Here is a 15,599-nt window from a genome sequence, read left to right as displayed (position 1 = left end):
TTGTTTATCCAGCAATTCTGAACCCTACGACACCTATGGTGTAAAGTAACCACACCTGTGAATCCATGTTTCTGGACTCTTCGGAAATTTAGTTAAGGCCAGTTTTCCCAGATGCAAGTCCTTAATTGGATTTAAAGTGCCAGAGAGGATGAGCTCTTTTCTGTAAAAGAAAAATGAAAAGAACCATTACTTTACCTTTCCATACAAACATACTGCATGGCTATTAACATAACCTCACTGGGAAGAAAATAAGAAAACAAGAAACTCATTAAGTATCACACGCGGAAATCAAGAATATATTTTTGTAATCTTGCAGTAACAGGATTCATAAGCAGAAACAGAAGCTCTTAAATCGACAGTGGAACTTTAGTTACCTATTTGGGAAAGGGCAAAGAGGTTTTCTGGCTATCTCATTTCTAAAACTTACAAGGCCTGACATCAGTTATCTGTAAGGCAGATCCAACACTGGTCAAGAATTGTTCTAGCTTCCTAAGCTGGACATGATATGGTTCATTACCAAAAATACATAAAGAGCAACACACAACGTGATTAAGGTGTAAGGAAAAAATCATTCATTAATCACTATCTTAACAAAATTACTATTTTTATTTTTTAATTTTCCCTATGTCTTTCCTCATATACATAAACATTTTACCATATAATTTTATATTCTGCTTTATAGCTTAAAGAATTAAAGAATTAGTCTATAGTTCTACATAATCTTTAAAGCAAACATTTAAATCAAATAGTTTTCATTGAGTGGCTATGCTATTTTTCCTCTTTGGTTATAGACATTTAGATTGCTTCCAAGTTTTTACTTTTCTGAAACAGAGATTTGTGCTTAAGATGTTTTTCATTTCTACTACTACTTAGGGTAAGTTCCCAAAAGATATTATTACCAGGTAAACTGCCTGCACAGCCCTTGATACACTAGACCATTCCTTTTTGAAATACAAATACAAGTAAGAGCAATCTGAGGTTTTTGTTGTCATTTTAAAAGTGTTCAAAGCTCCCATGCAGTAATAAAGAATGTCACGCAAGAGCTCTCCACTTGTTATTTCTCAAGTAAATACAATTTAAGTTTTGATTTAACTTCAGATAAGTTTTTGATAATAAGCTCTGATATTACTGATTATACTCCTAATTAATTTTTAGTGTATCTATTATAATGAAATTAGATCATTTACTAGAATTTATTAATCTTAAAAAGTCCTGTCTGTGGTAGGGTTGATAATTCAGTTATTTTAGAGAACTTTAATCCCAAGAAGACCAGAGCCCAGATCACATACCTCACCTACTTAGATAACTTAGCTTCTACTATACATTTTCTTTCCAACAGCAATGTGCTATAGCTAAAATTTATTTGATAAGGAAGATAACTTCCTTCTTAGTGAAAATACTGAACAGTGATGACAAATGTTTTTATTTTACGGCCATTAGGTCTGTAATGTATTTTAGGCCATTAGGTACTTCACTCCAGGATATAATTTCAAGGGAAACTAAGAAGGTTTATGGATACTTTAACATATGGGTTTATTGACTATTTTTCTTTCAATGTACAGGAAGTCTGTGTGTCACTGAAAGGATATTTAATGCAACGGCCAGTTACTTTTGCAGTTCTGTATCCTTTTTCTTCTGAAATCAGTAAGGTTTCATTATATAGTAAATCAGGATACCCATAGTGTAAAAAGGGCAAAATATTATTCTATGTAATTGTATTTATAATACTTCGTACTTCAGTGTTTCTCAAAGTAGGTCCTTAACTGCAACATCACCATCACTTGGAACTTGTGAGAAATACAGATCTCAGGCTGCAGCCCAGACCTGGTGAATCAGAAACTAGTGACAAAGCGAGGTGTTTGAACAAGCACTCCAGGTGATACACACCAAAGTTTTAAAACCGCTACAGTGTGGAATTTGCCACATTAAGCCTAATTTCCATTTACTAAAATTAAAAAACTCTCCTTATTACAACTAACTACCTATACTCCCATATGTATGTATGGGGAAATAGGCCAAATTTTCTTCAGAAAAGAAGAGTCACTTTATACCTGAATCTTTAAAAATGTTTCTTAAATTAGGGCTCCTTAAAAAAATAAAAATAAAAAGAAGATTTTATTTATTCATTTTGAGAGACAGAAAGAGAGCCAGCAGGGAGGGGCCTAGGGACAGAGAGACTCCATGCTGCGCTTGGAGACTGACGCAGGGCTCCATCTCAGAATCCTGAGCCCATGACCTGAGCTGAAATGAAGAGTCAGACGCTCAACCCACTAAGCCACCTAGATGCCCCTATGGGTGCTCTATTAATTTATTTTGCACAAAATATTTGGGAAGCTATCCTAGCCTAAAAGAAGGCCAATCAATGGTATATGTGGATGCTTAAAAAGATCACCTAATAGAATCATAAAAAAGGAAGCAGAATTTAAATATCAATTCAATAAACATTCCTGGCCACAGGACTCAACACTGTAGGCATTGAATATTATCATAAAATTCTTAAAAATAATCTTTTTTTTTTTAGAGTTTATCCTTTTCTTTGAGAGAGAGAGAGAGAGAGAGAACAAGCACAAGAGGAATAGGACGCAGAGGGAGAAGCAGACCCCCTGCTGAGCAGGGAGCCAGATGCTGGGCTCAATCCCAGGGGCTCTGGAATCGTGACCTGAGTTGAAGGCAGACATTTAACCAATTCAGCCACCCAGGAGTCCCATAAACAAAATTTTTAAAGATGACTTTAAAAAGGAGTACAGTAAATGATTACATTATAGATAGCACTTAACCAAGAGATATAATAAAAGAAAATCAAGTGCTCGAATACATTCAGTAGGGATCTATCTTGAGAAAAATTTCAGTCACACATGGGTTCAAAAAGGGCTCTACGTATCTCTACGTATCTCTAAGTTTACATATTGATATTAGCCTAAAATAATTTTTTTGGACTTTCTTTACTGAGGAAATAGAGTACTGCCTTCAATTTAGGTGGCTTTATTTTCGGGCACATTGACAAAGCTAGGCTTTGAGATTCATCCTTAAAGCCTCAGGTGATCCACTGTAAACAGGAGGAAGGAATAAAACAAAGGTCAAATAAATGTAGGGGAGAAGTATCCAGGTAAGGAAAAGGCCACGTGTGTTGTGTCGTAAAGAGGAGGGGTTTTCTAGTTCTACAAAGTTCATCTTATTATTTTTTTAAAGATTTTACTCATTTGTCAGAGAGAGAGAGCACATGAGCAGAGGGAGCGGCAGGTGGAGGTAGAAGCAGGCTCCCCGCCAAGAAAGGAGCCCCACGTGGGGCTCATGGGATCATGACCTGAGCCAAAGGTAGATGCTTAACCGACTGAACCACCCAGGCATCCCTGGTTTATCTTATTTTTTAAAGTCTTTGTGTCTTCTATCTCGAGGTATTAATTATAGTTTCCCTCTGCAGGAAACCAGGGGTTATGTGTATCTGTCCACGGCAAAATCTGCACTGGCTAGCTCAGTACTTGGCACACAGTATAACTGAATAAACAAATGCCATCTTTTTTGGCCAATACTCAATTTTTTTTTTTGTTTTTGGTTTGTTTCTTTAAATAAACTTTTGGGGTATCTGGCTGGCTCAGTTGATAGAGCATGAGACTCTTGACCTCATGTTAAGTTTGAGCTCCACGCTGGGTATGGAGACTATTTCAGAAAATAAACAAAATCTTAAAAGTTTTAATCTGGGAATTGTTTTAAATTCACACAAAGGTTCTAAGGATAGTACAGAGAACTCTTGCATACGTTGTACCCAGTTCCCTTATTACTAATACATTATTATAGTACATTTGTCACAACTGACGAGTCATACCAGTAAATTACTATTGGAAGTCCATACTTTATTCAGAATTCCTTACTTTCTACCACATGTGTTTCTTCTAGTCTAGCATCCTATCTAGAATATCACATTATATTTGGTTATGTCCCCAGACACTCCTCAGAGCCAGTTTTTATGAGTACTAATGAGGTATTTTATATATGTTTTTCTTATGGTTAGATTACTGTTTTGAGGAGGAAGAGATCACAAAAGGTAAGTGCCATCTTCATCACATCACGGTCAGGGGCACAAAATACCAGCATGACTTGTCACGGCTGACACTGACCTTGATTACCTGGCGAAGATGGTCCATGTCCGGTTTCTCCACTGCACTTTTTGGAAGAAGTTACACTTAAGGAGGGAGCTGCACTTGAAATCCTCGAAGGCAGCTGCCTAGATAAATTATTTGGAATCCTTCTATATGAGAGATTTGTCTGTTTCTACTATTGTTTCTTCAATTATGTCAGTATGAACATCATTTTATACTTTAGGGTATAACCCAATATTATGTTATTTTATTGCTCAAATTGTTCCAGCTTTGGCCACTAGAAGCCTTTGACATATTTCCATCATTTTGTTTTTTTGAGCACTTCCTTACTGTCGGGCTCTTTCAGATGTTCCAGACAAATCTTGGAGATTTCCTGCCTTGGTCCTAGAATCAGACATTTCTTCACGAAGCCTGTTTCCTTTTATTAAAGAATGGTGTAAAACACCAGGATCTGGATGTTGATCTATTTCTGTTTTATAAAAAAACAATTTCATATGGCACAACATAGTATTCTCTCAGTTTTACCAATGAGAAAACTGAAGCTGGGGGAGAATTAGTAACTTATACTGAAGATCTGTGAATTCAAAGTGCCAGAACCAGACATCAAATCTGCATAAAATAAAGTTACCAATTTTAATAGGCTATGAGTAAAGGACATGATCATGGAAGCTTGGTGTTAGCTATTTTAGTTATTCAAAGAGGTTTTGCTTACTCTATGTTCATAGACTGATGGAAAAAATAGGACACTGTTATGTAGTCCAGACCTTTCATGGAATATTACATTGAATTTCAAAGAAAAAAAAAGGACCATTTTTTTTTTTTAAAGATTTTACTTATTTATTTGTCAGAGAGAGAGCACAAGCAGGCAGAGTGGCAGGCAGAGGCAGAGAGAGAAGCAGGCTCCCCGCTGAGCAAGGAGCCTCAGTCCAGTCCTCAGTCCAGGACTCAGACTGAGTCCTGGGACTCCATCCCAGGACCCTGGGATCATGACCGAGTCGAAGGCAGCGGCTTAACTCACTGAGCCATCCAGGCGTCCCAAAAAAGACAATTTTTTTCTATAATCACGTAGATTTTTAAAAGTATATCCATCACTCACTATAATTACAGGAAATCAGTTCAAAAACCCATTCTTGGGGCGCCTGGGTGGTGCAGTGGGTTAAAGCCTCTGCCTTCAGCTCAGGTCATGATCCCAGGGTCCTGGGATCGAGCCCCACATCGGGCTTTCTGCTCAGCAGGGGGCCTGCTTCCTCCTCTCTCTGACTGCCTCTCTGCCTACTTGTAATCTCGGTCTGTCAAATAAATAAATAAAATCTTAAAAAAAAAAAAAAAAAACCCATTCTTGCAACTGTTTTTTCCCCTAAGACCAAAACATCTATAAAATGAACTGACATATTAATACTATCTTTTAGCAGTTTATAAAAATAGAGTCAAAATAACTGAATGTTTCCCAGTTACTGTAGAAGAAAAATACCAAAAATTAAACATAAAGTGTTGAGTATCTGATTTGCAAGAGACCTTATAAGATTAGACCAATTTACTTCTAAAGCTGGGATTTTTCCATAAAATGTACTCCTGATTCTATGTCTTCATGTTAATTAGTTTTACTAATACAAATTAAAACTTACTAGAATACATAGCCACAATGGATCCTTTTAAAATCAAGGTTTCCTATTTATTCATCTAGCACAAAACTTTATTAATCATCTTATTAAAATAATTTTCAAAATCAACTGCTGTGAGTATCACTGAAGTTAGATTTATGGAGTAATTTTCCCTTTCCACAAACAAACCACAAAAATATATATATATAAAAAAAAAAAAGTTTGAAAGGAATCATAAAAAATTACCTAGTTCTGGGGCACCTGGGTGGCTCAGTGCGTTAAAGCCTCTGCCTTCGGCTCAGGTCATGATCTCGGGGTCCTGGGATCGAGCCCCACATCGGGCTCTCTGCTCAGCAGGGAGCCTGCTTCCCCCTCTCTCTCTGCCTACCTCTCTGCCTACTTGTGATCTCTGTCAAATAAATTAAAAAACAAAAAAAAAACAAAAACAAAGAACATTACCTGGTTCAAACCTCTTATAGAAACTAAAGCTATTGTGAAGCTAAAGGTTTTGCCTGAAGTCCACTGCTAGTTAATTAATGAAAAAGGACTAACAGCCACATATCTTAAGACTAGGTTCTTTCTCCTATACTGTACTGCCCTATAAAATATACAATATATTATATATATCTGTGTGTGTATATCTATGTATATACAACTATATATGTATGTATTATGCTGGTAAGAGTCTTTTCTTACTGAAGGATTCTCAAACCCTCTGTAATAACGAGGAACTGGAGAACAAGTATAAAAATGGTACTCCTGCTCTATTACCCTCAATTCATTTTCACTGAACTTAATTTTTTTCAGTGCCCAGTCTACAAGCTAAGTATGTGCCAGGCACTAGAGGGCTGGATGCTTGGAAAACAAAGACATGATCCCTACCCTTAAGAAAGCTCTCAATTTTAAGTTCATAGCACCCTCCTAAATGTCTCCCGTCCTGATTCTTCCTCATCACACAAACTCTAGAAGAGCGCTCCAACAGAAATACAATGTGAATCACCAGTGGGCCATGAATATTACGTAACTTCCAATTTTCCAACAGCTACACACATCCCTCCAACAATCTCATGACCTTAAATACCACCCATTTTCTAGTGACTCCCAATTTATATCAGGCTTAGAACTCCTGCCTCAATTTTAGATTCCTACACAACTTCCTGCACACAAACCTACATGTGCTACACTGAACTCCTGACTTCCACCCGGCTCTCCCCACCTAAATCTGCTTCCTCTTCCTCTCTGTAAAGGGCAACTCCATCCCTTCAGTTGCTCAGGCCAAAAACCAGAGTCAAGCTTGACCCTCTTCTTTCTCCTTCCTGCATCCAGTTCATCATCTGTCTTTAAAATTGTTTTTTTTTTTTTTGTGCTCGCTTCGGCAGCACATATACTAAAATTGTTTTTTTTTTTTAAAAGATTTTATTTTTTATTTATTTGAGAGAGAGAGACAGTGAGGAGAGAATGAGCGAGGAGAAGGTCAGAGAGCGAAGCAGACTCCCCATGGAGCTGGGAGCCTGATGTGGGACTCGATCCCGGGACTCCAGGATCACGCCCTGAGCCGGAGGCAGTCGTCCAACCAACTGCGCCACCCAGGCGTCCCTAAAATTGTTTATTAAATACAATCAAAGCTTACGCAGTTCATAAAATAAAGGGAGAATCACTACTTTTCACCTGTTCCACTGCTAAGTTCTACTCGGGTCACAAGCATCTCTCACCTAAATCACCACAACCACTGCCTACCTTCCACTTCCTCACGGCTCCCTGCACTCTTACAGTCCACTTGCCACAGGAGCCACAGGAGCTACAGTTTCTAAACCCAAGTGAGGTACTGTCCCTCCTCAGCTTTAACGCCTTCCTATCTCACCCTGAGTAAAACCCCAAGTTCCTCCAGCAGCATGTGAAGATTGACAAAGCCCTATGAGGTCTGGTCCATCACTCTGTCCCTCATGCAAGCTACTCCAGCTACACTGGCCGCCCTGCTGTCCCAGAGCACCAAGAGCACTTTCAGCACCACTGAGATTCTTCCCACTTGCTACTGTTCCCCCTGCTTGGAATGCTTTTACCCAGAACCCACAGATTGATCCCCAAAGCATGCCAGTCTTTGCTCAAATGTCCCCTATTTAGAACTGCAATACTATTCTTCACATCCTCTGTCTTGTCTTCCCTTTCTTGTCCCACTTTTTCTCCAGAGGATTTAACCACCACTTGATAATGTATATTTCATTTAGTAATGTCTTTCTTTTCTTCCCCTATGAGAATAAAATTCCACCAGGACAGGATTTTGTTTGTTTTGTTCACAGTTCTATTCCCAGTGCCTAGAACTCAGCATACAGCAATCAATAAATTTTTTTTTAAAAGATTTCATTTATTTGACAGAGAGATCACAAGTAGGCAGAGAGGCAGGCAGAGAGAGGGGGAAGCAGGCTCCCCGCTGAGCAGAGAGCCCGATGCGGGGCTCGATCCCAGGACCCTGGGATCATAACCTGAGCCGAAGGCAGAGGCTTAACCCACTGAGCCACCCAGGCGTCCTATCAGTAAATATTTGATAAATAAACAAATAATGTCAATTATTGTATGGATTAAATGAGATCATAAATAAAGCTGTAGTGTGTCCCTATAATACAGCAGCCACTCATGAACATTTGCCTTTTTCTTACTTGTGGTGGTGCTTTCCATAAAAGAAAAATCAGAACTCTAATAAAAGTACAAAAATTTTAAAGCCTTATATCTCATTCTATACTTTTCTTACTCCTTACTCTAAATATCTGATCATTAATTATTCAAAAGACAATTTAAAAAGACATATAATAGGGACGCCTGGGTGGCGCAGTTGGTTGGACGACTGCCTTCAGCCCAGGGCGTGATCCTGGAGTCCCGGGATCGAGTCCCACATCAGGCTCCCAGCTCCATGGGGAGTCTGCTTCGCTCTCTGACCTTCTCCTCGCTCATGCTCTCTCTCACTGTCTCTCTCAAATAAATAAATAAAATCTTTAAAAAAAAAAAAAAAAGTTTAAAAAAAAAATAAAATAAAATAAAAAGACATATAATAGAAATTGCCTAATTTTTAAAAATCAGTAGGTAGATACAAAATTCAGTAGGTATCATAGTACACTAATTCAGAATGTAATCTCCCTTAAAATACAGAGAAAATTAAATAAAGTAGTTTAAATCATCTTTTTTTTTTAAAACAAAATTATTTATTTATTTGACAGACAGATCACAAGTAGGCAGAGAAGCAGGCAGAGAGAGGGGGGAAGCAGGCTCCCTGACGAGCAGATAGCCCGATGCGGGGCTCGATCCCAGGACCCTGAGATCACGACCTGAGCCAAAGGCAGAGGCTTAACCCACTGAGCCACCCAGGTGCCCTGTTTAAGTCATCTTTAAAGATAACCATAATCTGTGGCTCTATACTATAGGAAAATTTAAAATGGATTCACAGTGTTCAACAGGACTTCACTTTTATTCATCTAGAACTTGTATCTTGCTTTCCTCTAAGGGAATTTGTGTTAGTCTAAGAGATCACCATTTTCTTAAAAAAACAAAAAACAGGGGCGCCTGGGTGGCTCAGTGGGTTAAGCCACTGCTTTCGGCTCAGGTCATGATCTCAGGGTCCTGGGATCGAGTCCCGCATCGGGCTCTCTGCTCAGCGGGGAGCCTGCTTCCTCCTCTCTCTCTGCCTGCCTCTCTGCCTACTTGTGATCTCTCTCTGTCAAATAAATAAATAAATAATCTTTAAAAAAACAAAAAACAAACAAAAACAAAAACAAAACAAAACAAAAACCCAAACCCAACCATACATATTTCTTAACTGAAAGAAGTTCAATGAAAAAAAAAAATGAACCTAGTCTGAACTTTGGTATTCCTATAAAATTATTTTGTGTTTAAAGCTAAAATAAACAGATTAAGGAACTAAGATATTAATAAAATGTGACCCCCTTCCCAAAATACTGAGTGTCAGAGACTTCAAGTGACTGGCCCACAGAGGTCACAATGTTAGTGACTAAATTGAGACTAAAATGTCATGGCCTTGAATCCTTCTCTTACACACTTTTACTACACTTCACTAATACATATACCAATGCCTTACACACCAACCAATTATGTTGGCTGCCCCTGCTCCTTTTTTTTTTTTTTTTATTTATTATTTATTTGAGAGAGAGAGACAGTGAGAGAGAGCATGAGCGAGGAGAAGGTCAGAGAGCGAAGCAGACTCCCCATGGAGCTGGGAGCCTGATGTGGGACTCGATCCCGGGACTCCAGGATCACGCCCTGAGCCGAAGGCAGTCATCCAACCAACTGCGCCACCCAGGCGTCCCTGCCCCTGCTCCTTTAAAAAGGAAGAAAAATAAAAGCAAATGGTATACTGTAATTTGCAATGATAATTTCTACTTCAGACAGGAAAGTTTATGGAGAAAAGACAGAAACATGCACAAACGAGTAAAGTGTAAGTCAGAATCGTCATGGAGACATTATAAAGACGGGTAGAAGAAATAAGCATAAAATGCCATAGATACATGGTTTATAGTTTGTTTTTCAAAAAGCTAAGAACTCATGGGATTTATAGGTGTTCAGAAATTTGGATAAAACTTCATGTTATCACTGATGAGAATGACATACCTTACGTTCCACGCAGTGGTGAAGTCTGGGTTTAGAAGCAGCAGGGTGCAAGTGACATCTATCAGTTCTAAAATAAAGATAAATCCCATTAAAAATAGTCCTACCCTTTGAAGCCTGGCTTTTCTTTAAGTTATATCTTGTGTATCTGTACCTGATGTTATACTAATATATATATTATGGCATAATAACTTTAATGGCAGATATCCTGTTCTAAGCCATCAGAAATATGAAGATTACCCTCAAGATTTTTTTCTACTTTATGATAAAAGTTACTCTTAAAAGTTGACACTGAAATAACTTTACAATACAACATGGCTACGAAGACTATTCACTCATTTTTTTAATAGTTTTTGGCTCTACATTAATACTGACCAAGGAAAAGAAATATAATTTCCATACAATTATTCTTTTAATTCCACTAATATTTCAATAACTGACTATCTGCAAATTTTCAGAAAGGGAAAAAAGACCCACTCATAATCATTTAACACAATTCATTTACATTCGCCTGCAAAGATTACCCTTTCTTACCTACATTTTTACATAGTCATAGCAATGATAAATGCACCACTTTGTTCTCTTTTCCATTCAATATTATTTGACATGCATTCTCCAGCATTGCTATAGTATGCATTTTTAACAGCTGCAAAACAACCCTTAGTGTACTACACTATCATTTATCTTTATCATTCTTTAGGTTTTTTCCTGTTTGTCTTTACTATTATAGATAATATTACTGTAAACACACTTTCTGTCTCACAGATTATTTTCTCAGTACATATTCCCAGGAGTTGAACTACTAGGTCAAACAATACAAACACCAGTATGGCTCCTACTAAGCATTTCCAAACTGTCCTTCAAATGAACAGCCTCTTCTCAGATCGCCAAGATAACAGGAGTGCACTTATGTCCCTGTAACTCTAACCTATATAATGGGATTTTAAAAATGAATGCTGCAGATAAAACATTATACTTTATTTCTGTTTTATTTTATAACTTTAATTTATAATCATTAATATAAATACTTTTTCATTTTTGTTCAGTATTTTCTATTTTCGTTTTTAAATAGCCTATTAAATATTCCTTAGCTATTTGACAATCATGGTACTGTCAGAATTTCCATACATTCAAATAAGCTCCATAAGCTTGTTTAATAGGGCGAAATCAGTAATACAGTTAGACATATTGTCTTCATTTTACTAAAACTGAAAAGAGAATTTTAGGATTAAGATGATCAATGTAGGACCATGAAATTAAAGTAACTTCTACCAAGATCATATTAACCAACCAAACACCAAGTAAAATAAAATAATAAAAGTAATTATAACTATTTAGCGTTAGTGTATACCAGGCACCACTGGAGGTCTTTTATTTACATTATTTCATTGAGTTCTCATGATTATGGCTCAAGATATTCTTGTTTCACTTCACAGAAAGGAAACTGACATTTATAGAGTTTAAATAATTTGCTTGTGGGCACCCAATCTGTATATGGCAAAGTGAGCATCTGACTTTTTTTTTTTTTTTAAAGATTCCACCCATTTACTTGACAGACAGAGATCACAAGTAGGCAGAGAAGCAGGCAGAGAGAGAGGAGGAAGCAGGTTCCCCACTGAGCAGAGAGCCTGATGTGGGGCTTGATCCCAGAACCCTGGGATCATGACCTGAGCCGAAGGCAGAAGCTTTAACCCACTGAGCCACCCAGGCACCCCAGCATCTGACTGTTTTTAATAATTTAATTGCATGGCAATTAAAATACCTGTCTGTAATAAATAGTTGGGACATCTCGTATTTAATAAACTTTTTAAAACCCAACAGCATGCATAAATATAACTCTGTATTCTTTTTAAAATATTCTAAGTGAAAAAATCAATTATTTAATTCTCAACCATCTGATGAAATTAACATGTATTGTGAGCCTATCATTTCATTACTATAACATTCAATAAATGAGAGCTAGGATTAGCATACATTTTTTTTGAAGATTTTATTTATTTATTTGATAGACAGAGATCACAAGTAGGCAGAGAGGCAAGCAGAGAGAGAGAGGAGGAAGCAGGCTCCCCGCTGAGCAGAGAGCCCAATGTGGGGCTCGATCCCAGGATTCTGGGACCATGACTTGAGCTGAAGGCAGAGGCTTTAACCCACTGAGCCACCCAGGTGCCCCTAGAATACATTTTTGACCTCTATCTTCCTCATTACAAGTCATTATATGCATAAATACAATATGTCTATAAAGAATAACCTAATTATTAACCTCTTCATTCTTTCACTTCTATAAGCTGTTGGCACTAATTTAATATTTACCAAGAAAAACAACTATAATTTTCTATACCATAACTTGTTTAATTCCATAATATCCCAATTACTGATTATGTGCAAATATTAAACTGGGCCCTTAAGACTGGCAGAAGAGATATAATGATAAATAAGACCCGATCTTGCCTTCTAGAAGGTTACCCTTTAGTTGGAGAAAACATACATAGAATTATATAAGACAAAATGAAATAATGATGAACTGGAAACATGTACCATATTTTGGGAAGCACCAAAACAGTTGAAATTAATTCCTACTGGAGTAAGGGCAGCCTATAAATGAATCAAGTGGTAAAGAGCACTGCACACTGGAAAGTAGGAGCAAGGATAGAGGCACGGAAGGTCACACAGGGTGCTCTCCAACAGATGGTGGGTATCAGAACTTGACTAGAGCACGGGATCCTGAGAAATGTACCAGAAAACTAGAACATGGTCAAAAACAAGAACCCACAATCTCCTTCTCAGCCTCCCTTCTACTACCTGCCCTTCATGTGCTATACTCCATCTGAGTCAAACCCCACCATTCTCTAAATGCAACTCCTATCTGACTACCTTCTCTGGATAATCAGCTTTACCTGTTTGCTCCTCTCTCTGCCAGAAATGTCCTCCTTTATCTGATTACTAAACAAAAATTTTCTTTTTCCATAAAGTCTCTCCTGACCTACCTAGCTGCAGGAATCTTCATTTCTATGTTCGTATGTATCTTACTTTATTATTGATACTGTATAAATAATCTCTTCTTGATGAGACTACACTTTTTGGAGGCAGGTCTTCTCTAATATATCTTCAGATTACTCATTCACTCAACAAAGATGAGAAAAATATGGCCCCTGTCCAAAAAGTTCCATGTGTACCGACGGCATAGAGGAATTTTAGGCCACGGCACCTAGGTTTGAGTCCCAGCTTCTGCACTTAATTGCCTATGTAACTTAACGTTTTCGAACATCAGTTTCCTTATCTGTGAAACAAGAATGATGAGAACGTCAATGTCTGTTATGAGCCGAGTGAGATTTAGTCCAGTTCTCCAGTTATTTGACAAATAGTAAATGCTCAACCAAACCAAAGATTTGTCCAACGAAATACCATTGCTACTTACCAACCAAAAAATGAATACTTTCAACATTAATCAAAGAAATCAGAAATAAGGCCATTGTTTTTACAGTGAAACTATGTAAACTTCTAAACTTATAAAATAAGTTATGAGAAAAACCCATGTATGACATAGCTAATGGAAATCCTTCTGTATGATAGAAGACTTGTAGAATTTCTTTTCAAGTCTACAACTTTTCAAAATCCGTTACACTACGTAGGTAACCTGGTACTTATTGGACTCTCTTTATTTGGCATTAAAAAGAAATGTGTGGGGCACCAGGAATAGCTCAGCTGGTTAACGACTAACGTAGGCCCAGGTCATGATCCTGGAGTCCCGGGATCGCGTCCTGCATCGGGCTCCCTGCTCAGCAGGAAGTCTGCGTCTCCCTCTGATCCTCACCCTCTCATGCTCTCTCTCACTCTTTCTCTGTCAAATAAATAAATAAATAAATAAAATCTTAAAAAAAAAAAAATGTGTGTAACTAAAGGTAGTCGCCATTTGTTTGTATAGCTGACCCTCGAACAACATGGGTTTGTGCCACACAGGTCCATTTGTGAATTTTTTTCAATAAGTACAGTACAGAACTGTAAATGTATTTTCTCTTCTTTATGATCTTCTTTTCTCTAGCTTACTTTATTGTAAGAATACAGTAAATAATATATGCAATATACAAAATTTGCGCTGATTATGTTATCAGTAAGTCTTCTATCAACAGTAGGCTGTTACTAGTTAAGTTTTTCGGAGTCAGAAGGTATATGCAGATTTTTGAACGCACTATGCGGGGTGAGTCCAGTGCTGTAATCCCTGCATTGCAGAAGAGTCAACTACACTTCTAACACAACCCTTCTTCCCCACTCAGAAGCGAAATTAAGTTCCTCCTTCATCACAGAGATACTTCTGGGAGGCAGGACAAGGCAGAAACCAGTAAACACAGAAAATACCTAAGTTTTCACTTTTCATTTTGCGGCTGTGTGGGAAGAAAAGCTAATCCAAAGAAGGCTTCCTCTAGCAGCGGGGCTCATCCCACCTCTAGGGTACCAGCAACAGCTGGATTCAAGGCCCAGCTCCAACTTTCCAGGAAGTACCTGGGCAAGGCGCTTACCCTCTCTGTGCCTCTGTGTCTTCCTCATATGTAAAATGGAGCTAATAATAGTACCACCTCATGGGTCTTACACGATTCACACTCACGAAGTGTTAGGACGATACCTGACACACATTAAGCACACAACGGTAATTCCAGTTTCCAAGCCTGTGTCTCCTGGCCCAGCTCTGCCAGCTATACTGGGACTGGATGCCACCAGAGGGAGGAAAACAACTGCCTAAGTGGGCTAAGGGTGACTGCTCGGCAGCTTCTTCCTCAGCTTCTAAGAATCTCAGGATTTACAACATCAACGGCCTCACGGGTTACGTATAAAACACCCGCAGCCACAAGCCTTTTTCCTGTCCTGTCTGACAAACTGCCAAGTCCTCCCCACTCAGGACTCAAGTTCAGACAGGGCCTCCTTCAGGGAGCATTCCAGTCAGATGCAAGAGGCGGGGGTGAAGCGGAATGTCAGAGATAGTAAAGGGAAAGAAAAGCAACAGGTTTAGAAATATTGGATAATTAAAGAATCATTCCTGAATTACATGTATTTTCTTTTTTTCTTCCCCACTGGTTCTGATTAATTCAGAGAAAGGAACTCGTGTTTTCTGAGAGCCTAGTATGTACGACACACCTCACTGGGTGCTTTATACACCCTAACTCGTGTGATCCTCTCAAAAACCCTCTGAAACCTTTTACAATTCCCTTCTTTTGGTGAAGAAACAGGAAGAGGTTCAATAATTTGCCTTAAGTCACTGCTAAATGACTTCAGCATGCTGACCAACTGAGTCTACATC

The 15,599-nt window shown here is 38.2% G+C and overlaps 1 protein-coding gene across 1 annotated transcript in view; it reads right to left on the bottom strand.

The window, feature by feature from the left end:
- Positions 1-15,599, bottom strand: part of PTAR1 (protein prenyltransferase alpha subunit repeat containing 1) — a 50,780-nt gene that overhangs the window by 19,893 nt on the left and 15,288 nt on the right. Inside the window, exons 3-4 of the mRNA XM_044265932.1 lie at positions 10,313-10,379; positions 56-160 (exon numbers count right to left, since the gene is read on the bottom strand). Coding sequence (XP_044121867.1) covers positions 56-160; positions 10,313-10,379 — 172 coding nt within the window. The remainder of the gene's footprint in view (positions 1-55; positions 161-10,312; positions 10,380-15,599) is intronic.

This window comes from Neovison vison, chromosome 9 (assembly GCF_020171115.1).
Source record: "Neovison vison isolate M4711 chromosome 9, ASM_NN_V1, whole genome shotgun sequence".
In the NCBI taxonomy this organism is placed as follows: domain Eukaryota; kingdom Metazoa; phylum Chordata; class Mammalia; order Carnivora; family Mustelidae; genus Neogale; species Neogale vison.
Note: the sequence above shows the minus strand (reverse complement) of the source record. Positions and strands in the feature narration are given on the sequence as shown.